This window comes from Typopeltis vanoorti, chromosome 2, assembly GCF_054136105.1.
Source record: "Typopeltis vanoorti isolate ZY-2024b chromosome 2, IOZ_Tvanoo_1.0, whole genome shotgun sequence".
NCBI lineage: Eukaryota > Metazoa > Arthropoda > Arachnida > Uropygi > Thelyphonidae > Typopeltis > Typopeltis vanoorti.
The window spans coordinates 108,462,117-108,487,589 of record NC_143550.1 but is presented as its reverse complement, the minus strand read 5'-3'; the positions used below and the strand labels follow the sequence as shown (position 1 = coordinate 108,487,589).

At 37.5% G+C, this 25,473-nt stretch overlaps 1 protein-coding gene across 1 annotated transcript in view; it reads right to left on the bottom strand.

Annotated features, from left to right (window-relative positions):
* Pex14 (peroxisomal biogenesis factor 14) overlaps window positions 1–25,473 on the bottom strand; it is a 146,074-nt gene that overhangs the window by 50,519 nt on the left and 70,082 nt on the right. Inside the window, exons 3-5 of the mRNA XM_090407412.1 lie at window positions 23,759–23,843; window positions 23,486–23,578; window positions 17,544–17,665 (exon numbers count right to left, since the gene is read on the bottom strand). Of these exons, the coding sequence (XP_090263538.1) occupies window positions 17,544–17,665; window positions 23,486–23,578; window positions 23,759–23,843 (300 nt within the window). The remainder of the gene's footprint in view (window positions 1–17,543; window positions 17,666–23,485; window positions 23,579–23,758; window positions 23,844–25,473) is intronic.

The following is a 25,473-nucleotide window of genomic DNA, read 5'->3' as shown; positions in this document are numbered from 1 at the left end:
TGAACTTGTTCACCGTCATAGCACCCACAACAGACTCTGGCAGCTTATTCCACTCATTTACCACTCTAAAAGTAAAGAACCCAGCTCTAACACCCCTGCTAACCACACTCTTGCCCAGCTTCCATAGGTGTCCCCTAGTTCTCCCACCACCAGTCCTGATCTCAAAAATATCCTCTGAATTAATCCTATAGAATCCCTTTAGCAATTTGAATGTCTCAATCATATCTCTCCTCCTCCGCCTATCAACTAGTTTCTGCAACCCACAAATCTTCAACCTGTTCTCATATGGTTCATTCCATAGACCTGTTATCATCTTAGTCACTCGCCTCTGGATCCTCACCACCTCCTCCCCATCAAGAAGGAACCGAGGTGACCAAATCTGGGCACAGTAGTCGAGATGAGGTCTTATCAAGGCTCGGTACAGAGGTACAATAACTTGCTTGTCTCTGCTCGTCAAGGTATTTTTCAACAACCAAGTGAGTTGATGAGCTGATTTAGCTACTTTTGCAATGTGCCCCCTAAACTTCATCTCCCTATCCACCAACACTCCCAAGTCCCTGGCCTCATCAATCTCTTGGAGTACAGTTCCACCAATGTGGTATACTGCTGCTAATCTTTTCACCCCAAAATGCATAACCTTACATTTTGTCACATTAAATTGACATCCATTCTCCTTAGCCCAGAACTCCAATCTATCTAAGTCATCCTGCAAGACTTTGACATCTTCTGCATTCACTATTGCCCTACCCAACTTTGCATCATCAGCGAACAAATGAATTGTTCCACTTAGATCCTTCCCTATATTGTTAATGAACAGATTAAACAGCAGTGGTCCAAGAACAGAACCCTGCGGCACACCACTAGTCACAGGCCGTCTTTTGGACTCTACTCCTGAATAAACTACTCTTTGATATCTCTCCATCAACCAACCACCTATCCATCTCACCAATCCTATATCCATTCCCATATGTTGTAGTTTACGGATTAGTATTCCATGTGGTATCCTGTCAAACGCATTTGCCAGGTCCAGCAGTATCACTGTAAACCCATTTCCCTTATCCAGTTCAGCCGTCACCTTGTTATAAAACTTGAGCAAGTTACTGAAGCATGATCTACCCTTCACAAAGCCATGCTGTCCCCTGTACAGTATCTCGTTTTCATCAATCCATTCCTGTATTTTTCCCTTGACTACTTTCTCTAAGACCTTGACAACGACTCCTGATATGCTGATCGGTCGGTAATTTGCAACCGTAGTCTTGGCTCCTCCTTTATGCAGTGAAACTATTTTCCCCTCTTTCCACACCTTCGGGACTAAACCAGATCTGAGATGCAGATTAAACAACATGGTCAAGGGCACTGATAATTCCTTAGCCGCTTCACGCAAGACCCGTGCCGGTATACCATCCAATCCCACAGATGTGTTCACATTAAGGTTCTGTAATAGACTAGTCACCTCCACTTCATTCATCACTATTCCCGTATAAACTAATGGTTCCTTCATTTTTTCAATGTCACCACCTGGATGATATGCTTTTGCAAAGTGCGCGCTCAGTAACTCCACTATATCGACTGATTCAGTGACAACCTTACCATCGTCATTCCATAAAATCATTTTGCCGTGTACAGTTTTTTCCTTGCTTGCAGCATATTGAAAGAACTGTTTGGGATTCTCTTTTGCTTGCAAAGCTAGTTTCCTTTCATAATCCGCTTTTGCTTTTTTTTACCACACTCGTTACCTTTCTGGCCTGCACTTTATACCGTTCGTGTGCCTGCAGGTCACCCCTTTCTTTAAATTCCCTCCACAGTTGTTTCTTTTTTTGCAGCTCAAGCTTAATGGTGTTATTCATCCATTTAACCCCTACTTGTTTTACTATTCGGACCCTAGGTATACAATCAGCCATTACCTCCATTAAATGCTCCTTGACCACTTCTTATGCTCTATCGACGTCCAGCGCTTGCAGTTGTACATGCCATGGCACTGATCCAAGCAATCTCCTAAGCTTGTCATATTTGCCAGCACGGTAATTCCACATATACCCTGTCTTAATCGAAAATTCCACACCTTTAGCCACTTCCCAGGTCAAGACCTTATGATCACTCTCACCAATAGGTGGCAACATGGTCATATTCATTACAGTCAAATTCTCAGATGCTATTACCAGTTCAAGCACTCTCACACCCCTAGTATTTTCAATTACATGCTGTCTCAGATAGTTATCCCTTAATAATTGAATAAAATCCTTTTTCTTCCTCACACGTGTCCTCTCCTCCTTCCAATCAATGTTATCATAGTTGAAATTCCCCATAATAATTACCCTCCTTCCACTCATTTCATCAATTTCCCTATGCATACTATCTCCACCATCTATTCCATCACCTGGTCTATAGCAGCACCCAACTGTATATTTTATTCTGCCAGTCTCAATCTCACACCAAATAGCCTCAAATGAGCTCCTTTCACTATCCTGCGATACAACTTCAATTCTCCTTGGCTGCAGTTCATCAGCTATCATCAATAATACCCCTCCCCCCATTTTATTCTCTCTGTCCCTCCTAAACACACTATAACCTACACATTCTATCCCACTAACTATATCTTAATGTGAATGTAGAAAGTGTGAATGATAGTATAAATGGTTTCTCAGAGAACAAAAAAGATGAGATAGATGCATTGAGTGAGATCGCGTTGTTGAATAGTGCGATAGAAAGAGCAAAACAGCAGCTAGAGTGCATGAACAAAAGTAGACTGAATGAACCAACCAATAATAAAAGGTATGACAGGAAAAATAGACGTATGAATGTGAACATGAACAAAATGAAGGATAGAGTGCTGTATGGAGACTCGTTAGTACGAGGTGTGTTAGTAGAGGATTTGACAAAATCGTACCAACCTGGTGCGACCATAAAGGACGTAACTGCGTCTATTAGAGAGCAAAAGGAAAGGGTGAAAGAAATGATTGTTGTGGCAGGTACGAATGATTTGAAAGGAGATAAAATGGAAATGATAGAAGACCTGAATGAATTGTTTGAGGTAGCAAAAGAAAAGAGTGAGAGAGTTAGAATGATTAGTCTTTTGCCACGGTATGACAGTGAAATGTTTAAAAGGAGGGCTATAATTGCAAATGACTTTAAGCGTGTACGTATGACGAGTGGTGTGAAATTTGTGGATGTGTGGAGTGAGTTTGATGGGCGAAAGGATCTATATAAGATGGATGGCTTGCATTTGAATGGTTACGGTGTAAAAAGACTTGAGAAAGTGTTGCTGAATGTAGTGGATGTGCAAATTCAGGGAAACTAGATTTGTTAGGGGGGAGGGGGGAGTAGAGATACAGTCCTTATGGAGGCAGTTGAATGTAAGAATGAATATAATATGCCAGAGTAAATAAGGACAACAAATCTGAGTGGGATAGTTAATATAAGGCATCAAGGTAGGGTTGGGGCTAATGGGGGTCTTAAATTCATGTACACTAATACTAGGAGTATTAGGAACAAGAAGGAAGAGTTTTTGGCCATGGTTGGCACTTCCAGACCACAGGTTATAGGTATTAGTGAAACATGGCTGACTGTAGATGATATAACTAGTGGGATTGAATGTGATGGGTATAGTGTGTTCAGGAATGACAGAGAGAATAAAATGGGGGGAGGAGTATTGTTGATGATAGCTGATGAGCACCAGCCAAGGAGAATAGAAGTTGAATTGCAGAATAGAGAAAAGAGCACATTTGAGGCCATTTGGTGTGAGATTGTGGCTAGCAGAACTAAATATACAATTCGGTGCTGCTATAGACCAGGTGATGGAAAAGATGGTGGTGACAGTATGCACAAGCAAATAGAAGAAATGGGTGGAAGGAGGGTGATTATTATGGGAGATTTCAACTATGGTCGCACTGATTGGAGTGAGGAGAGGACACACGGGAGGAAGGAACTGGATTTTATGCGGTTATTAAGGGATAACTATCTGCGACAGCATGTAATGGAAAATACTAGGGGTCAGAGAGTGCTTGACCTAGTAATTACATCTGAGGATTTGGCTATAACAAATATGACCACATTGCCACCAATCGGTGAGAGTGATCATGGCGTCTTGACTTGGGAGGTGGCTAAAGGTGTAGAATTTTCAATTAAGACAGGGTACATGTGGAATTATCGGGCTGGAAAGTATGACAGACTTAGGAGTTTGATTGGTTCAGTGCCATGGCATGTGCAGCTGCGGGGACTGGAAGTTGATAGTGCATGGGAGGTGGTTAAGAAGTGCTTGCATGAAGCAATGTCTGACTGTATACCTAGAGTCCAAATAATAAATCAAGTAGGGGTTAAATGGATGAATAACACCATTAAGCTTGAGTTGCAAAAAAAGAAACAACTATGGAGGAAATTTAAGGAGAAGGGTGACCGGCAGGCACATGAACGGTATAAAGCGCAGGCCAGATGGGTGACGAGTGTGGTAAGAAAAGCAAAAAAGGATTACGAAAGAACATTGGCCATGCAGGCTAAAGAGAATCCTAAACAGTTTTTTAGATATGTAGCAAGTAAAAGGAAAAATGTACATGGCAGATTGATTTTAAAGAATGCCGATGGTAGGGAGGTAACTGAATCAGTTGAGATAGTTGAGTTACTGAGTGAGCACTTTGCAAAAGTATATCATCCAGGTGGTGACATTGCAGAAACGAATAAACCAGTAGATTATACGGGAATTGTGGTTAATGAAGTGGAGGTGAGTAGTCTATTGCATAACCTCAATGTCAATACATCTGTGGGATTGGATGGTATACCAGCTTGTGTTGTACGAGAAGCAGCTAAAGAATTGTCAGTACCCTTGACCATTTTGTTTAATTTGAGTCTCGGGTCTGGGTTAGTCCCGAGCGGGTGGAAAGAGGGGAAAATAGTTCCACTGCATAAAGGTGGTTCCAAGACTGCTGTTGTAAATTACCGACCGATTAGCATATCAGGAATCATTGTCAAGGTCTTAGAGAAAATAGTCAAGAGGAAAATACAAGATTGGATAGAAGAAAATGGGATACTGTATCGGGGACAGCATGGTTTTGTAAAGGGTAGGTCATGCCTCAGTAACTTGCTCACGTATTATAACACAGTGACGGCTGAAATGGATAAGGGTAATGGGTTTACAGTGATTCTACTGGACCTTGCCAAGGCCTTTGACAGGATTCCACATGGAATTCTAATCAGTAAATTGCAGCATATGGGAATGGACATAGGATTGGTGAGATGGATAGGAGGGTGGTTGACGGAGAGATATCAGAGAGTGGTTTACTCGGGAGTAGAGTCCACAAGACGGCCTGTGACTAGTGGTGTGCCACAAGGATCTGTTCTTGGACCACTGCTGTTTAATTTGTTCATAAATGATATAGGAAACGATCTGAGAGGAACAGTTCATTTGTTTGCGGATGATGCGAAGTTGGGTAGGGCAATAGTGAATGCAGATGACGTCAAAATTTTGCAGGATGATTTGGATAGATTGGAGGTCTGGGCTAAGGAGAATGGATGTCAGTTTAATGTGGCAAAATGTAAGGTTATGCATTTTGGGGTGAAAAGATTGGCGGCAGTTTACTGCATTGGTGGAACCGTGCTCCAGGAAATTGATGAGGCACAAGATTTAGGAGTGTTGGTAGAATAAGGAATTGAAATTTATTGGACACATTGCAAAAGTGACCAAAACAGCTCATCAAATCACTTGGTTGCTGAAGAATACGTTGACAAGCAGAGACAAGCAGGTTATTGTTCCTCTGTATCGAGCCTTGATAAGACCCCATCTAGACTACTGTGCTCAGATTTGGTCACCTAGGTTTCTTCTTGATGGGGAGGAGGTGGAGAGGATCCAGAGGCAAGTGACCAAGATGATAGCAGGTCTGTGGAATGAACCGTATGAGAACAGGTTGAGGATTTGTGGGTTGCAAAAATTGGTTGATAGGCGGAGGAGGGGAGATATGATTGAGACATTCAAATTACTGAAGGGTTTCTATAAAATTAATTCAGAAGATATTTTTGAGAACAGGGCTGGTTGTGGGAGGACTAGGGGACATCCATGGAAACTGGGCAAAAGTGTGGTTAGTAAAGGTGTTAGAGCTGGGTTCTTTACTTTTAGAGTAGTGAATGAGTGGAATGCGCTCCCTGAGTCTGTGGTGGATGCTGTGACAGTGAATGAGTTTAAGGCGAGGTATGATAGATACTGTATGAATGTCAAATAGTTGTGATGAATATGATTTGGGGCCTCCCTCGATGAGTCTAATGACTCCCTGGAGTTGCCCGTAATAATAGTAATAATAGTAATAGTAATCTTCTTCCGTCAGCCATGTTTCACTAATGCCAATAACCTGTGGCCAGGAAGAGCCAATCAAGGCCAAAAATTCTTCCTTCTTGTTCCTAATACTCCTGGCATTAGTATACATGAAATGCAGTGATCCCTTAGTCCCATCCCTATATTGATGCGTTATTCTAAATGACCCATTCCCATTTTTTGTCCTTAGTGCTGGCTCGGGTACATTATATACATTCTTACACTCATCTGTCTCACTGATATCTGCATATCCATCCCCCCCCCTCCTTGGTAGTTCTAGTTTTCCTGGTTTTGCACATCCATTTTCACTTCATTCAGCAACACTCTCTCCAGTCTCCGCACACCAAATCCATTCAAATGCAGGCCATCCATCTTGTATAAGTCCTTTCGCCCTTCAAACTCATTCCACACCACACCATCTGCATAACCTACGCATAATGTCATTTACGATTATGGCCCTCCTCCTAAACTCCTCTCTGTCATACCGCGGCAACAGACTAACCATTCTAACTCTGTCACTCTTTTCTTTCGCTACCTTTAACAATACTTTCAAGTCTTCTCTCATAAAAAATGTATCACCTTTCAATTCATTCGTACCCGCCACAATTATTAATTCTTTCACCATCTGTTTTTGCACTCTAATACTCTCACTTACATCCTTAAATTTCGCACCCGGTAAGTACGATTTAGTTACACTGCCATCTATCACCCCTCTTAATAACGAGTCACCATACAACACTCTTTCCTTCATTTCAGAAACTCTCTCATTCTTGCACTGTTTTTTTACGTTAGCCACGTTTGCACTATTATCATGATAAACTATTTGGAAAAGGGTAAAACAATAATAGGAGTCTATAATGCATCATTATTGGGCTGTTTAAAAGAAGAACTGAAGAAAAAAAACAGCGAAGATTGGCACACAGAAAAGTGCTCTTTCATCAAAGACAATGCACCATCCCACACACTGGCCATTGCAATGGCAAAATTGCATGAATTCAGGTTCGAATTGGTTCCATATCCACCATATTCTCTGTACTTGGTCCCGTGTCACTCTTCTTGTTCCCAAATTTAAAAATTTGGCTCGGTGGGAAAATGTTTCTTTGACCGAGGATGCTATCAAGCCTGTCAATGACTATTTTGCACAATTTGACAAATCCTACTTTTTAGATAGGATGAAAAAATTGGAAACTAGCTGGACGAAATGTGCAGACCTCAATGGAGACCATGCATTCCAGGAAAAGGGTAACTATCATAATATCCTGTACACTCCTAAGGGTCAAATTCCTATTTGAAATAGGAATTTGATAATGATGGAGAGAAGACAGAATAAAAAAGACATTCCTGGAAGTGTTGTCAGCCTATCTGTGATAGATTTTTTCAATGGCATGTGCTGAATACATTCATGGTGAATGAATTTAGGCTGTATAATAAGCACTATGTGATGAGAGATGAGAATGCTTAGGGGGGGGGATGTGCGGTGTGACCAGAAACGATCATCTGAGAAATGACTATGTGATGGGAATGGTGAAAGTCACGAACTTAGGAGCAAAGATACAGGAGGCAAGGTTGAGATGGTTGGTCATGTGATGAGGAGGGAGGACGAATATGTGGGAAGAAAGGTCATGCAGATGGATGTGCAGGAGAGGAGGAAGCAATGGCAGCCAAAGAAGAGATGGAGGGAGCTGGTAGAGGAAGACTTGAGGATGAAGAACTTGGATGTGGTTACAGCCCAAGATATGAGGATGTGGAGGAGACTGACCAAAAACAGCGACCCTACTTAAGTGGGACAAGCTGAAGAAGAATGAGCAATATGTGAGATGGAGTAGGCCTTCCGAAAATGAATCTCAGAATTTCTTGGCTGATGAAGAATAAGCATTATAGCAAATAGCTAAACATAGTTTAAGAGAATAGCAGTCATCCACACTGCACATGATGAACCCCCCTCCCCCCAAATCAATAAACTGTTTTCTCTTTATTAGTATAACTGAGAGGAGACCTCCACATAGCCTTTAAAGGAATGCAGAGAACTGACCAGGGATTCTGATCTAATGTCCAATCCTCACCCTCTCGTGGTGCACCCTGTTAGGTATCTACCTGGATACTGAATGAACGAGGATGGGCTGGAAATTTGGGATTTAGCCAACCAAATTGTATTCTTATTGGCTTAAACCAAAATACGAAATGATGGTACAACATGGCAGAATTTCATGCCAGCTGGGGCACTGCCAGGTTAAACAAGCCCCTCCCCCCACGATGTTTTCATCAGGTAATCAGGGCAAACAGCGAAAACTCAGCTACTACAACAAATCTGAAAACTCAACATCACCACAGTTAAAGATCGGTACTATCAACATAAGAAGCCTGAATGGCAAAGAAATGGAGCGAGCTGAGGAATTAGATAAGTACCAGATTGACATAATAGGGGTAAGTGAAACAAAAAAGACAAAAACTGGCGAGATCTTTCTGACCAATAAATACAAATATGTTATACTCAGGCAATGACGATCAAGAAAAAGAAAGAGTAGCCATAGTATTCAACACCAAATACGAGGCTAATCTACTTGAATGGAAGACAGTCTCCAGTAGAGTGATGTGGGCAAATATGAGAATGGGGAAACTCATACAATGAGACTTATTTGTGCTTAAGGTCCCACAGAATGTTCTACTAGGATAGAAGTGGAGGAATTTTTTGAGACTTTAGAGAAAGCAACTAACACAATGAAAAAGGAAAAATTGGTCCTTGTCATCATCATCAAATTCCTGACATGTACCCTCAAAGGGGTGTACAGGATATGATAGTACTACATGAAAAATTTGCCATTATTATTAGCTTTGCTCTTTTCTCCAAATTTTCCCAAAATATTTTTGTATGTCTGACAATCATTTCCTACTCTGCTATTTAAATCCCCAACAAGGACCAACTTTTCCTTTTTCATTGTGTCAGTTGCTTTTTTCTAAAGCATCAAATATTCCCCCACTTCTACCTTTGTAAGTCTCATTGTGCAATTCCCCATTCTGATATTAGCCGACATCACTCTACTTGAGACTGCCTGCCATTCAAGAAGATTAGCCTCATGTTTTGTGTTGAATACTATGGCTACTCCTTCTTTTCCTTGATTGTCATTTCCTGAATATAACATTTTGTATTTATTGCTCAGCAAGATCTCACCAGTTTTTGTCTTTTTTGTTTCAGTCACCCCTATTATGTCGATCTGGTACTTATCGAATTCCTCAGCTAGCTCCATTTCTTTGCCATTCAGGCTTCTTATGTTGATAGTACCAATCTTTAACTGTGGTGATGTTGAGTTAGTTTGTGTTTTCAGATTTGTTGTAGTAGCTAACTTTTCGTTGTTTGCCCTGATTCCCTGGCGAAAACAATGGGGGGAGGTGGGGGGCTTGTTTAACCGGGCAATGCCCTAGCTGGCATGAAATTCTGTCATGTTGTACCATCATTTTGTATTTTGGTTTAAGCCAATAAGAATACAATTTGGTCGGTTAAATCCCAAATTTCTAGCCCATCCTCGTTCATTCAGTATCCAGGTAAATACCCAACAGGGTGCACCACGAGAAGGTGAGGATTGGACATTAGGTCAGAAGCCCTGGTCGGTTCTCTGCATTCCTTTGAAGGCTATGTGGAGGTTTCCTCTCAGTTATACAGCTTTGATCCTTAAGCACCCCCTGTTCTTGTTGGGGATCTAAATAGCAGAGTAGAAAATGATTGTCAGACATACAAAAATATTTTTGGAAAATTTGGAGAAAAGAGCAAAGCTAATAATAATGGCAAATACCTGTTGGATTTCTGCTCAGGACATGGACTGGTTATTACTAATACCATGTTCCAACATAAAAAGATGCACATATTCACATGGAGAGAAGAGGTAAGGAATAAGAAAAGTCTCATTGACTATGTTATTGTTGATAGTGATGTTTTCTACCTGGTGCAGGACACCAGAGTGTACAGAGGATTTGAAATTGGAAGTGATTACTATTTAGTCTTCTTGAGCAGGATAAAATTGAATTTAATTTTGAAAAGAAGATGTAAGAAAGTTTTAAAGCAAATAAAAGTTGAGCAGCTCTCAGATGTGAACTTAGACTAAAATACAAAGTTTACTGAATAAAAAATAAAAGAGTTTGAGAAAAGGAACAAAACCTTGGAGATTCAGTGGCTTTGAAGAAAATCATGATTGATTCAGCCAGAGGCATGTGGTGAGGGTGTCTGCAAGGACAGAAAACTCATAACTCCATGGTGTACACAGAAAGTTAAAGAGGTAGTGAAGGAAAAGAAGAAAGCATATTAAAAGTTTCTGGCAAATAAGTCAGCTTGTGCTCTTAGAGAATATAGAGACAAATGTAAAAAAGCTAAACACTGTGTAAAACTAGCTAAACAAAAGTCATGGGAAGGCTTTGGTAAGAACGTAGAAAATAAATATCACGATGGTGGCAAAATATTCTGGAGGTTGTTGAAGAAGCTTAGAAATGGAGGAAAGAGTGCTGTAAAAGGAATTAGAGATGATAAAGGTGAGATGAAAACTGGAGAAAAAGATATCCTTGATGTAGAGAAATTACTTCGAAAAATTGCTAAATGAAACAAGCAGTGATGACAACACAGTTGTAAAAAAACACTTAACAGACATGCAATCAGGAATACATATCCATACTTGAAGTAGAAAAAGCCATCAAAAGCCTGAAATGTGGAAAGTCAGCAGGAGTAGATGATATTTGACCATATCAACTTTATTGATTCTGTTGTTTATTTCCATATTGAATTTACCATCTTCACTAAAAATCGTGCCTAAGTAAGCTGAAATGTTTTACTTGAAATGCTCAAGTATGAAGGTATAAAAGTCTTACAATGAATGCACTCTATAATTTAGAAAGATTGAACTGAGGGAAGAATTCCAGATGATTGGAGTAGAGCTCTCATAGTACTCATATATAAAAAAGGGAAATAAGAAATTGCTGGTATGGGTGGCCGAGTGGTTAGCATATCCGCTCTCCAGCCAAAAGGCTGCGGGTTTGAATCCAGCCATGGGCATGGATGTTTGAGGTTGTCTGTGAAAATACTAGTTGTGATGGTCGGCGGTAGATGGCGTTGTTGAAGATTATGAAGGTAGTTGCGGTTGGTGGAGGCAGAGAGTTGTGGAGTAGGTGCGCTCTACTATATGTAATAACTGAGCAAAAATTTAGGGTTGGTGTCGAGGCTAGCTGGTGAAGAGACGTACTGTTGGAGAGCTCCTGAAAGATTTGTGATTTTTGTTGATTTATTAAATATTTTGATAGATTTAATTGTGTAATTTTTGTATATTATATTTAGTATAGTATATCTAGTATATTGTAGTTTTATTAGTGTAGTTAGTGTGCTAAAGTGTTTTATAACATAATCTATGTCGGGAAGTCGCCGCTAGAGGGATTCGTAGTGTGTAGTGTTCGTGAAAACTCCTGATAAGATAAGCGTTATTTTCAGTTATCGTTGATAAATTTACTTAATATTGCATAGTTTTGTTTGCCTTGCGTCTCTTTGTGTGTTTTTGGTGTTTATAATTTATAATTTGATAAAATATGTTACTAGTAAGTATGGCTCCAGTACGAAGGAAAATGGCAGCCAGTAATGATGGTTCGCCATCTTCTTTGAAGAACAGTAATGTAAAGGAGATGATTCAGTGTACTATCTGCGAAATGTATGCTTTGCGGAGTGCGGTCAGAGTGCGGTCAGATGATAATAAAGGAGTGAATGTGTGTAGAAAATATAGGGAGAATGAGGAACTGAAGTGTATTTTGGATAGTGAGTGTGATATTTTTGTCAAACTTCAGGATGAAGAAAATAGGAATATGACAAGAAACGGCGAGGTTGTACCAGAGAATTGTGAGAGTGTGAATGTAGAAAGTGTGAATGATAGTATTAATGGTTTTACAGAGAATAAAAAATATGAGATAGACGCAACGAGTGAGATCGCATTGTTGAATGGTGCGATACAAAGGGCAAAACAGCAGCTAGAGCGTATGAGCAAAAGTTGACTGATTGAGCCAGCCAATAATAAAAAGTATGACAGGAAAAATAGGCATATGAGTGTGAACATGAACAAAATGAAGGATAGAGTGCTGTATGGAGACTCGTTAGTATGAGGTGTGTTAGTCAAGGATTTGACAAAATCGTACCAACCTGGTGCGACCATAAAGGATGTAACTGAGTCTATTAGAGAGCAAAAGGAAAGGGTGAAAGAAATGATTGTTGTGGCAGGTACAAATGATTTGAGAGGAGATAAAATGGAAATGATAGAAGACCTCAATGAATTGTTTGAGGTAGCAAAAGAAAAGAGTGAGAGAGTTAGAATGATTAGTCTTTTGTCATGGTATGACAGTGAAATGTTTAAAAGGAGGGCCATAATTGCGAATGACTTTATGCGTGGGTTATGTATGACGAATGGTGTGGAATTTGTGGAGGTGTGGAGTGAGTTCGATGGGTGAAAGGATCTATATAAGATGGATGGCTTGCATTTGAATGGTTACGGTGTAAGGAGACTTGAGAAAGTGTTGCTGAATGTAGTGGATGTGCAAATTCAGGGAAACTAGATTTATTAAGGGGAGGAGTGTAGACATAATCTCTGGGGAGGAAGTTGAATGTATGAATGAATATAATATGCCCGACTGAATAAGGACAACAAATCAGAGTGGGATAGTTAATATAAGGCATCAAGGTAGGGGTTGGGGCTAATGGGGGTCTTAAATTCATGTACACTAATGCTAGGCGTATTAGGAACAAGAAGGAAGAGTTTTTGGTCATGGTTGGCACTTCCAGACCACAGGTTATTGGTATTAGTGAATCATGGCTGACTGTAGATGATATAACTAGTGGGATTGAATGTGATGGGTATAGTGTGTTCAGGAATGACAGGGAGAATAAAATGGGGGGAGGAGTATTGTTGATGATAGCTGATGAGCTACAGCCAATGAGAATAGAAGTTGAATTGCAGGATAGAGAAAAGGGCACATTTGAGGCCATTTGGTGTGAGATTGTGGCTAGCAGAACTAAATATACAATTCGGTGCTGCTATAGACCAGGTGATGGAAAAGATGGTGGTGACAGTATGCACAAGCAAATAGAAGAAATGAGTGGAAGGAGGGTAATTATTATGGGAGATTTCAACTATGGTCACATTGATTGGAGTGATGAGAGGACACACGGGAGGAAGGAATTGGATTTTATGTGGTTATTAAGGGATAATTATCTGCGACAGCATGTAATGGAAAATACTAGGGATCAGAGAGTGCTTGACCTAGTAATTACATCTGAGGATTTGGCTGTAACAAATATGACCACATTGCCACCAAACTGGTGAGAGTGATCATGGCGTCTTGACTTGGGAGGTGGCTAAAGGTGTGAAATTTACAATTAAGACAGGGTAAATGTGCAATTATCAGGCTGTTAAGTATGACAAGCTTAGAAGATTGATTGGTACAGTGCCATGGCATGTACAACTGCAAGGGCTAAAATTTGACAGTGCATGGGAGGCAGTTAAAAGGTGTTTGCATTGAAGCAATGGCTGACTGTATACCTAGAGTCCGAATAATAAATCAAATAGGAGTTAAAATTGATGAATAACACCATTAAGCTTGAGCTGCAAAAAAAGAAACAACTATGGAGGGAATTTAAGGAGAAAGGTGACCGGCAAGCACATGAACGGTATAAAGCGCAGGCCAGAAGAGAAACGGGTGTGGTAAGAAAAGCAAAAAAGGATTACGAAAAAACATTGGCCATGCAGGCTAAAGAGAATCCTATACAGTTTTTTAGATATGTAGCAAGTAAAAGGAAAAATGTACATGGCAGAATGATTTTAAAGAATGTCGAGGTAACTGAATCAGTTGATATAGTTGAGTTACTGAGTGAGCACTTTCCTAGTATATATCATCCAGGTGGTGACATTGCAGAAACGAATAAACCAGTAGATTATACGGGAATTGCGGTGATTGAAGTGGAGGTGAGTAGTCTATTGCATAACCTCAATGTCAATACATCCGTGGGATTGGATGGTATACCAGCTCTTGTGGTACGAGAAGTAACTTAAGAATTGTCGGTACCCTTGACCATTTTGTTTAATTTGAGTCCCTGGTCTGGGTTAGTCCTGAGGGGGTGGAAAGAGGGGAAAATAGTTCCACTGCATAAAGGTGGCTCCAAGACTGCTGTTGTAAATTACCGACCGATTAGCATATCAGGAATCATTATCAAGGTCTTAGAGAAATTAGTCAAGAAAAGAATACAGGATTGGATAGATGAAAATGGGATATTGTATGGGGGACAACATGGTTTTGTGAAGGGTAGATCATGCCTCAGTAACTTGCTCACGATTTATAACACTGTAAACTTAGAATCACTGTAAACCCATTACCCCTATCCGGCTAAACTGGATAGGGGTAATGGGTTTACAGTGATACTACTGGACCTTGCCAAGGCCTTTGACAGGATACCACATGGAACCCTAATCAGTAAACTGGAGCAGATGGGGATAGATATAGGGCTGGTGAGATGGATAGGAGGGTGGTTGAAGGAGAGATACCAGAGAGTGGTTTATTCAGGAGTGGAGTCTAAAAGACGGCTTGTGACTAGTGGTGTGCCGCAGGGCTCTGTTCTTGGACCACTGCTTTTCAATTTGTTCATCAATGATATAGGAAAGGATTTGAGAGGAAGTGTTCACTCGTTTGCTGATGATGCAAAGTTGAGTAGTGCAATTGTGAGTGCACAGGATGTCAAAATTTTACAGGATGATTTGGATAGTTTGGAGGACTGGACTAGGAAAAATGGATGTCAATTTAATGTGGCAAAGTGTAAGGTTATGCACTTTGGGGTGAAAAGAATAGCAGCAGCATATTGCATTGGTGGAACCGTACTCCAGGAGATTGATGAGGCCAGGTATTTGAGAGTGTTGGTGGATAGGGAATTGAAGTTTAGGGGGCACATTGCAAAAGTGACTAAATCAGCTCATCAAATCACTTGGCTTCTGAAAATACTTTAACATGCAGAGACAAACAAGTTGTTGTTCCTCTGTATCGAGCCTTGATAAGACCCCATCTGGACTACTGTGCTCAGTTATGGGCACCAGGGTTTCTTCGTGATGGGGAGGAAGTGGAGAGGATCCAGAGACGAGTGACCAAGATGATAGAAGGTCTGTGGAATGAACCTTATGAGAATAGGTTGAAGATTTGTGGGTTGCATTGATTGGACGATAGGCAAAGGAGGGGTGATATGATTGAGACATTCAAATTACTGAAGGGTTTCTATAAGATTAATTCAGAAGATATTTTTGAGAACAGGGCTGGTTGTGGGAGGACTAGGGGACATCCATGGAAACTGGGCAAAAGTGTGGTTAGTAAAGGTGTTAGAGCTGGGTTCTTTACTTTTAGAGTAGTGAATGAGTGGAATGCGCTCCCTGAGTCTGTGGTGGATGCTGTGACAGTGAATGAGTTTAAGGCGAGGTATGATAGATACTGTGTCAATGTCGAATAGTTGTTCTTGACATGATGTTAGGGCCTCCCTCGATGAGTCTGTCAACTCCTTGGAGTTGCCCGGAACAATAATAATAATAAAACTGAATGCGAGAATTACAGAGGTATTTCCCTACTGTGTGTTCCTGGTAAGATTTATTCAAGTATACTTGAGAAACAGTTGAGAAGGATTGTGGAAGGGAAGCTTTGTGAAGAACAAGCTGGATTCAGGCCAAATAGAGGCTGTCAAGATCAAATTTTCACATTATGACAAATAGTTGAGAAATCATGGGAATATAACAAAGATCTGTATTTAAGTTTTATAGATCTGGAAAAGACATAAGACAGGGTGCTAACAGAGAAATTGTTCAGAGTGCTACAGTTGTGGGATGTCAATGGAGCATTATATCAAGCAATACTTAGTCTTTATTTGAGTTGCAAGTCAGCAGTTAGAATTGAAAGAAGTACAGGAAGATGGTTTAATGTTAAATCTGGTGTCAGACAAGGATGTACATTTTTCCCTCTGTTATTTATTATCTATATGAATCACATTATGAAGGAAAGTGGTATTAAATCTGATATCAAAATTGGATGTGTTAAATCTCAGCTCTTTACTAGATAGCAGATGATGTTATACTTCTAAATAAATCTGCTACAAACCTGCAAGATTCCCTGACAAAATTGAATAACTCTTGTAATTGATTTGGTATGAAGGTCAGCAATAACAAGACAAAGACAATGAAAAGAGGCAGAAGCATTGAAAATATCAACAGCATTGTGAATGGAGAACCTATAGAACAAGTAAAACATTTCAGCTACGTAGGCATGATTTTTAGTGAAGATGGTAAATTCAATATGGAAATAGACAACAGAATCAATAAAGCTGGTATGGTAGGAAGTCAACGGAATAAATTTATATGGAACAAGAAAGAAATTAGTCAAGACACTAAACTAACAGTATACAAGACAGTGTTCAAATCAAATTTACCTTATGGATTTGAGAGCTGGGTTAGAAATAAAACACTTGATCAGAGACTGGAGAGATATGAGAGTTCCGAGAAAGATTACTGGAGAGAACAATGACATCAATTGCAGTGTCATATTAAAACTGAGGATATTAGGAAAGAATTTGCCATTGTTAGCATTCAGGAATTCGTTAATAGAGCTAACCTCAGGTGGTATGGTCATTTAAACAGAATGGAAAAATTATAGGTATTATTTCTGGGAAAATTCCCATGTTACTTCTCTAAAATAAACTCTTATTTTAATGGCTAATATAGCCTACTTTTGTTTAGGAGTACCTCCTTTTTTTAGGAGTCGTGACCTAATTTTTATGTTGTGGTCCAACTCTCAGAGATTAGGTCGGTGGACAAAAACTCAATAAACGTCCACCGACCCTACATAATCTCAGAGTTGGAAGCTCCACAACATAAAAATTAGGTCACAACTCCGACCAATAGAAGACAACTCAAGCACACCAAAGACAGAAACACCTAGCCGACATGACATTGCCCCCCCCCCACAAGTTCCAAAGACAACGCACTGCCGAAACGGCTCACACCCCATTACTTCCACCCATGACATTTTCCCATCAATCCCTCCTCTTCCCAAAAAAAAATACCTTCTATCTTCAGTCTTCAGATTCTTTTCTCATTTGTAATATGTAGTGTAGTGATGTAGAAACAAGAAGTTTTTTCCTCCTTATCATAAACAAGGAGGATAAAACTAGAAGAATCAAGTTTTAGTAAAAAAAAAGATGTAAAATCTTTACCTTATAAAATTTATAAAATCCATAGCAGGCAACACCAATTAAAACAAATGAAGAACATAATCTCTGCAACCTCACCAATGTAGAAGATGGTTGTGGAGGAGGAGGAGTCGCATATAAAACTTCTGGAAAAATAAATAAATAAATAAAATAAACCATTTGTTTTTTTACTATATCAAAAAATTATGTCAAAGCAACAGTTAAAAAAAAAAAAGTGATAAAATGAATATTCAAATATATATTAAATATCAACACTAAAAACATTATAAAAAGATTTTTCACTTGGTTATATATTAAATTAAAGAAATTACATTCTTGTTTAATTCTTTATCCGAGTGTAAGCAAAGACAGAAAGTTTGAGTGAAGTTTCTTCACTGCTAGGCTACTTGTATATAGAGAGAGGCCAATGATTTCACATTAATTGCAGTAGTATCCTATAATGCAAAGACATCGTTTGTGTGTGTAATTGTGCTAGCTATAAAGAAACTTCATGTGCAAACCTGTTTGTTTCCACTTGGATAAAGGATTAAAGAAGAATGTATTTCTTGGAATTTTTAATTTAACCAAAAACATTAAAACATCCTTGCTTCATTTCCCACCTACAAAATACTAATTTTTCATGCTGACAATTTTCTAAGGGTGGGAAGGGGAGGGGGAGATAGGCAAGGTCACTAATATTCAGCCATGATTAGTTGCATCTATTTTATGCCAAGTCTGTAATGATAGACATTTTTTTTGTTACATATGCTAATATTAATATTTTTAATTAATATTTATTTAAATATCCATTACATTTACAAAAAATATTTTTTAAAAATTTAAAATTAATTATCTAAATTTTATTTTTTTAAATATTCTGTAATGAGTATTGCATGAAATAATATTTACATATCAACTGTACTTGTGAGATCTGCATTGTACAGCAGTGGTGTGCTCTAGAATGCTACAACATGCACCTAAGAGATCAATACAATACAATATTCATGTGCTATTGTGTATATTTCAAACTTTTCGAAGCATCAGTTAAGCTCACATGCTACATTTTTAGCAAACTTAATGCAAGTAAATATATACAAACTGTGTTATTTTACTTTATATGTTATATAAAATAAGCAGCATATTATTATTATTAAGAGAGACTTCCAGGGAGTCAGGAACTCATCAAGAGAGGCCACATACTACATGCACCAGCTATCAGATTTATTCTTGAATTCATTCACACTGCTTGCACACACACATCCAATGGCAATCCATTCCAATCATGCATTACATAATGAGAGAAAAATCTAGCCCTCATCACGTTTCTTAGCAGCATTCATTATCGGATTCCCAAGATGCTCTCTTGTCCTTTCCCCACTCTCTCTCTCTATATATAAAAAAAAAAAAATTCCATCAACTGAAATCCTGTATGACCCTTTCAGAAGTCTCAATCATATCACCCCCCCCTTCTCCTGTTTGCTAGTGTCTGCAGTCAACAAATTCTCAATCTGTCTTCATAATCAGTATCCCACAATCCTGATATCAATTTTAACACTCTCCTTTGCACTCTCTCCACTGTATCAGAATCACAATAGAAACCAGGAGACAGACCTGTGCACAATAGTCAAAGTGAGGTCTTATCGAGGCTTTGTAAAGAGGCAAAATGACATCCTTATCTTTACATGTGAAAGCTTGTTTCAGCATTGCAATTATCTTTTGAGTTGTATTTGCAATCTTTCTTTGCTAAATGTCCCCTGAACTTCAACTTGTTATCTACTAACTCTCCAAGATCCCTAGCCTGATCAGTTTCTTCTAGCATAATCCCACTAATATAATACAACATTGGATATCTAATCACGCCAAAGTGTGTTACTTTCCATTTAATGACATCCATTTTCCCATGCCCACAATTCCAGCATATTCAAATCACTCTGCAAGTACTGCATATCAGCAGCATTCCTGATTACCCTACCTATCTTTACATCATCAGCAAATAGCTGTATGTCTCCTGTCAAATCCTTCCCAATATCATTAATGTACAGAATGAATAACAGTGGACCAAGGACTGATCCTTGTGGTACACCACTAGTTACCTTAAATACTGCAGACTCACATTCCCCATATATCACTATATATTAGAGATAATTATAAAAAACTAATAGTCCATGTAAAAAAGAAAATAATTCCTTTTTTATATAGAGTATGAGTAAAACACTACTTTGAAATGTGTTAGTGTTTATCTAGGTAAAGATGAGAAATGTTTCAGCATTATTCATGGCTCCAAGAAATAGTCTTAATCATAAGGTTGCTTCTGATTTTTCATTCCTGAACTCTCCGTTAAGAGAGTTACAGATTCTTGGTGCCAGGAATGTGAAATGATGCTGTAGGATGCTTTTTTTTTTTGTACTGAGATAACTGAAAAAAGTAGACCACCTTGTTTGAGGATATGGTGCTGGTCACTGAGACTAATCCAATGTTCATTTCAATTTAAGAAGAAAAAAAGAAAATTGATAAGAATTAAATTAGAGTTGTACACTTCAGTATAATTATAATCAAAGATGTTCTTTAATATATTATGTTGCATGTATTGTGTTATTTGCTAATGACATTTTTGCCTTCATCTACAAATTCCATACTGAATTCTTTTTGAGTATACCTCTGCATAATATAGTCTGTAAAAATTTGTGAGATACTACATGTTATGCATCCTATACAATGTGTACCTTAGCTTTGTAATTGCTTGGAATGGTATTTAATTGGCAAGACTGCTTCTCTACCCTTTAGTTCAAATAAGATAAATTCACTAAATAAATAAAAATTATATAAATTTTGCATTCACTAAAATACAAAATTATATAAATCAAGTGGATATTAAATCCAACATTATTTCAAGTAGAGAGCCAAATAGAGAAACTACATTTCATACATTCAAATTTCGTACGAAACTTTTATAGTTCCTGTATTCTTCTTTGAAATAATGTTGGATTTAATATCCACTTAATTTATATAAGGTAAATTCATTTTTTGAACGTTCATTTTGTTTTTGTTTTCACTGAACCATCTATGCAGGCTAAAAAAAAAAAATCAGTTTTCATGTTATGCTAATGTTGGCATTAGTTGACAAGATAGGCACCACCAACCTTGGTCACATACTAAGGCTTGAATCTCTACAAAAAACCTTTTAGAAGGATACAAGGAAAATGAAGAAGAGGAAGATAAAGAATAGATTGGATGGGAAATATTAAGGACTGGACCTTTTTGTCTTATGAAGAATGTAAGAGAGAAGCACAAAACCATACATGGCAGAAGCTCATGGTAGTCAACCACCTGGAAGGAGATGACACCTGACAAGACAATACTGGCATGTCACTTGAAGAGAAAACTATTGCCATATCATCAGCAAAGCTGATTAGGTTCCCTTTCATTTCCAACAAAAAGAGGTGGTTCATATAGATCAGAAATAATATAGATTCCTGAGTCTTGAAGAATACCAGTTTGGATGAATGGTATTTGCTGAAGGAGACATTTATTTGAACTGCACACTTCAGGTTTTCTAAATAATAGTGAACACACTTCCCTCTAATGCCTATAAGTATGCCATTTTTTTAATATTATAGCATGATTGAAAGAGTCGAAATGCCTTCTGTATGTCAATGAAAATAGCTGCTGTTTTATCATTGTTAATGCTCTTTTTACATATATGAGTTCAGAAACCTTTAGGCAAGCTTGTTCAGCATTCTGTTTTGTGAAGAATCTATACTGATATTTATTGAAGAATTTTATTGAATTAAAAAAAAAAAAAAATTGACGCCTGTTTTTCATTGAGACTTCAAAGATTTTTGAGAGAACTCATAAAATAAACATTGATCTATAATTAGTGTAATTATTGATATTGCTTTTTTTGCAGATGAATAAAACTTCTGCTTTTTTTTTTTTTTAGGGCTGTTTATGAATCACCAGCTGAAAAGGATTTGTTTATGATATGAAGGAAAAATCATAGGTGGTATTTAGTAAAAGTATCATTCTTACAGTTACTTCATCATATCCTATAGTTTTGTTGGTGTTTAGTCTGCTTACAATTAGTTGTATTTCATGTTCTGAGATTTCTGGCAGGAACGTGCACCTCCTTTACAGCTAGCTATTAAAGTTTGATTTACAGTAGTTTTCAGATCAGTGTAATCGGAGAATGTCTTAGGTTTATGCATCTTACCCAGAAGTGAATCCAAACATCTCGTTTTCTTGGATTGTTGCCAAGTTCACAAATTCAGTAAAGTCTCCTTGTCTTTTATGATCTTGCTCTTACAAACTTGGTAAATGATCTATATTCTGTTTCAATCTGTGCATTTCTGAGATTCTTTTTATATTTCTTGTATAATATTTTTTTGTTTATTAAGTTACAGCTTTAAATATCTATTTTTTCTCTCTGACATTCCTACAAATCTCACTTGAAATTTGTTTGTTCATATGAAGAATAATTAAGTTTGAGTCTCCTGATAGATTTGTCATATTTTGCGTAATTAATTGCTTTGCTACTGTCTTTGTTTTTTGTAGGTATATCATTTTAATCATTCATATACATTAAAGTTCTTTAATAATCATGTAACTTATTAGCATGAACAAAGTCAGGTCACATGTTGCTTAATGCATTACTTATCCTAGGGCTGGGAAGACTAACAGAGCCAGGTCAGCAGAAAGAACAGCAATGATAGTGTTGGAGTGAAAACAACTCGGCTGTCAGGATTATCCAAGAATTGACACACCAGCAGCAGCAAGAGAATTATAGTAATGACAACCTGGCTGTTAAGGTCATCCAAACAATAAATCTTTACATCCTCCAGTTTGTTTACACAAGTGATATTAACTGAATGCTGATATTTATTTTCCAAAAAAAAAAAAAAAATCTTTTGCAAAATGTAAAACAGATTTAGTTTTTGAACTGGCTCAAAGCATACTTGATCTGGTTTGACACATGGCACTGCTTAAAGAACTACAATAGAAGAAATATTTTCAGTTCAGCATTCTATGATAGTGTTGAGTTTGAATTGCATTCATATTGTAATAGGTTTTGAGTATGATGATAAAATTTGTTGATTATGCCTATTTTTTACAAGGAGGTCATGACAGGTACTAGTATGTAAGTAAATGTCCAGCATTTGATTTCATGTATATTTCAAGAAAAATGTTGCTTTTTAAGGAGAGAATGCCTGCTTTTGAACTCCATGGTAAATTTTATTTTTTAGGTACTGATGAATTGAATCAATAGCCTATATGAATGCTGTTGCTGCTTTCCCAACTCTTCCATGCTATGTAGCCAAATCAATGTATAACTGCTAAATGTTTGGCACTACTAGAAGAGACTTCTTCAAAGCAAAATTCTTCAAATTATTTGATAATCCAATTTGATTTTTCTAGTATTTGCATTTTTTTTTTTTAAACACACACACACACACACACACACACACACACACACACACACACACACACACACACACACACACACTAGTCCTAATAATGGCCATAAAAATATGGCAAAATGAGAAGACAGTGCTTCGCATGTGAAGAAAATATGATGTGTCCTGTTTCTTATGTTTCTTTAATAAAAACCATGTCATATGACCCTCAGTTTTATCTCCAGCTATCATCTAACAAATAAACACTGGCAACATTCTGCTGCTATTATTAAAAGTAATGGTACTCTTGAACAGGTGCAGTTTTGGGAATTCCAGATTTGTCACAATTTCTATATGTAGATACATGCAGAAATTCATGAGTTCATGTAGATATTTAACCGCTGTGTTTTGTGGCAGATATATGCAGAAATAATTACAAAATTGCTTCTATTTTTCATTAAAAATAGAAAAAGCCCAAATTCAGATAATTTATTTTTTAATTGTTTTTAAGTTTCCCTTCTTAAAAATAAAATATACACTGTATAATATATTACTGTATATTTGAAATATTTTTACCAGATTTTGATGGATATCTTTCCACTGCTACTTGCTTGGAATCTGTAACATGTGCACTATCTATTGCTAAATCTATTTCTTCACTTGTAAGACCTATTTAAAACATTAATAAACAAATAAAATCACTAAATATTAACAATTAGACTGATTTTGATAAATAGTCTTCAATAATTTCATTCAGCAAGTAAAGAATGCACCTAACACTGAAAATAAACTAAGTAATTTATAACTTTAATATCATAAGGGGGAAAAAAAAATTACACTTATATTCACCTTTCTTTAGCAAAAAGGCTCTTTTCTGTGAAAGAGGACTATCTTTTACTCTTGGATTTTGAAGGAAACGAACAGCTGTTGCTACCTGGGTAAGAAATTAACTCAGATGCAGTTATCCTGCATAATAGAATAATTAAGTCAATATCTTAGCACTTTGCAAAACTGAATGTGAATTTCTGAATTCTCTTTAAGTGCATAATATTAATAGTGTTTTGGCTTAGGCTTATATCTAGCATATTAATATACAAGAAAAATTTAGACCTACACATACCAATAGTATAAATGATTCTTGTGTTTCATTAAATTATAGTTAACATCAATTATGAGAAAATGTCTGCACTTGTTAGAGTTACATTATCACTTAGTAAATTATTATTTACTAAGCGATAATGTTATTTGGATTTCCTGGAGATGCGTATATAATAATACAAGCATCTTCAGGAAGACTCGTTTACCACTATTCATGTAACGCTGATCATATCTCTCCTTACACTCATTCACTGACTAGGGGACACTCGTGATTACCTCTGGCAACCTATTCCATTCATTCACTATTCTCTAAGCAAAAACTCTTAGTCTTTATGCCCTTACTAGCCATACTCTTATATAACTACCAGAGGTGACCACTTGTTCACTCACATCCAGTCATGTATTGAAATATTTCTTTAGCATCTACGCCATAAAAATTCTTTTAGTAACTTATAGGATACCATCATATACAGCATCGTATATAGTTTAAGGAAATTACCATATTTACTTGAATATAACTAGCACTTTTTTTCCCAAAATTAAAGTTAAAAAATCATTGTGCGATATATATGCGAAGATTTTCAGAAACTAAAATTTTTCAGGAAAAAATTAATTCAACGTTTATAATTAAATCCTTAGTATTTATTATAATTTATAATTGCTCATATTATTTATAAAATGCATGCATTTAAATTTTAATTATCGTTATTTATGCGATCAGCTGCTCACCTTTGACACGTGATATATTCGAATCGTTAGCAATAATGCTTCTGTAATTAAATTAAGTTTTATTATTGCTTGTGCTTTTATCATCTCGGAATCATAAATTCACCCAATTTAAATAAAAACAACTGAAAATGGGTGACTTACCAAGAATCTCCTATTCGCTATCACTACTTCCGGTCTTGAGAATGGTTTCCTCGTGTGCACTGTTAAGGTCATCTACACAAACAGCATCATCTTCGCTTCCATCCAGGAAATTAGAGATGCCAGTTTTTTTAAAAAAACTCCTGGCAATTATTTCTGGTAAAATCATATCCCAAGTTCTCAAAATCCAGTTGCACAATAGATCTAATAATAGTCTCTTAATCTTTCCTGCCGGAGTCAGGTCGTAGCCACCGGCTGCCATCCACTTCGTGTAGAATTTTCGTATGTAGTACTTGAATGGTTTGTTGACCAATACATCCAAAGGCTGTAGACAAGATATAAGACCATCAGGAATAATGGCCACATCAGTCTTCACATCTGAAAGTTGTTTTACTATTTCAGGTCTTAAGTTTCCGTGGAAACAATCCCACACGAGGAGAGCTGCGAGTCAAGATAAAGTCCATAGCCCTTTATCCCAAACTGTTCTAATCCAATCTTGAACCACTGTAGTGTCCGCCCTTTTTCTTGAACTGTTGCATGAATTACAGGGGGAAATTTCCCCTTCGACATTCTTTTCTTTTGAACATTACATAAAGAGG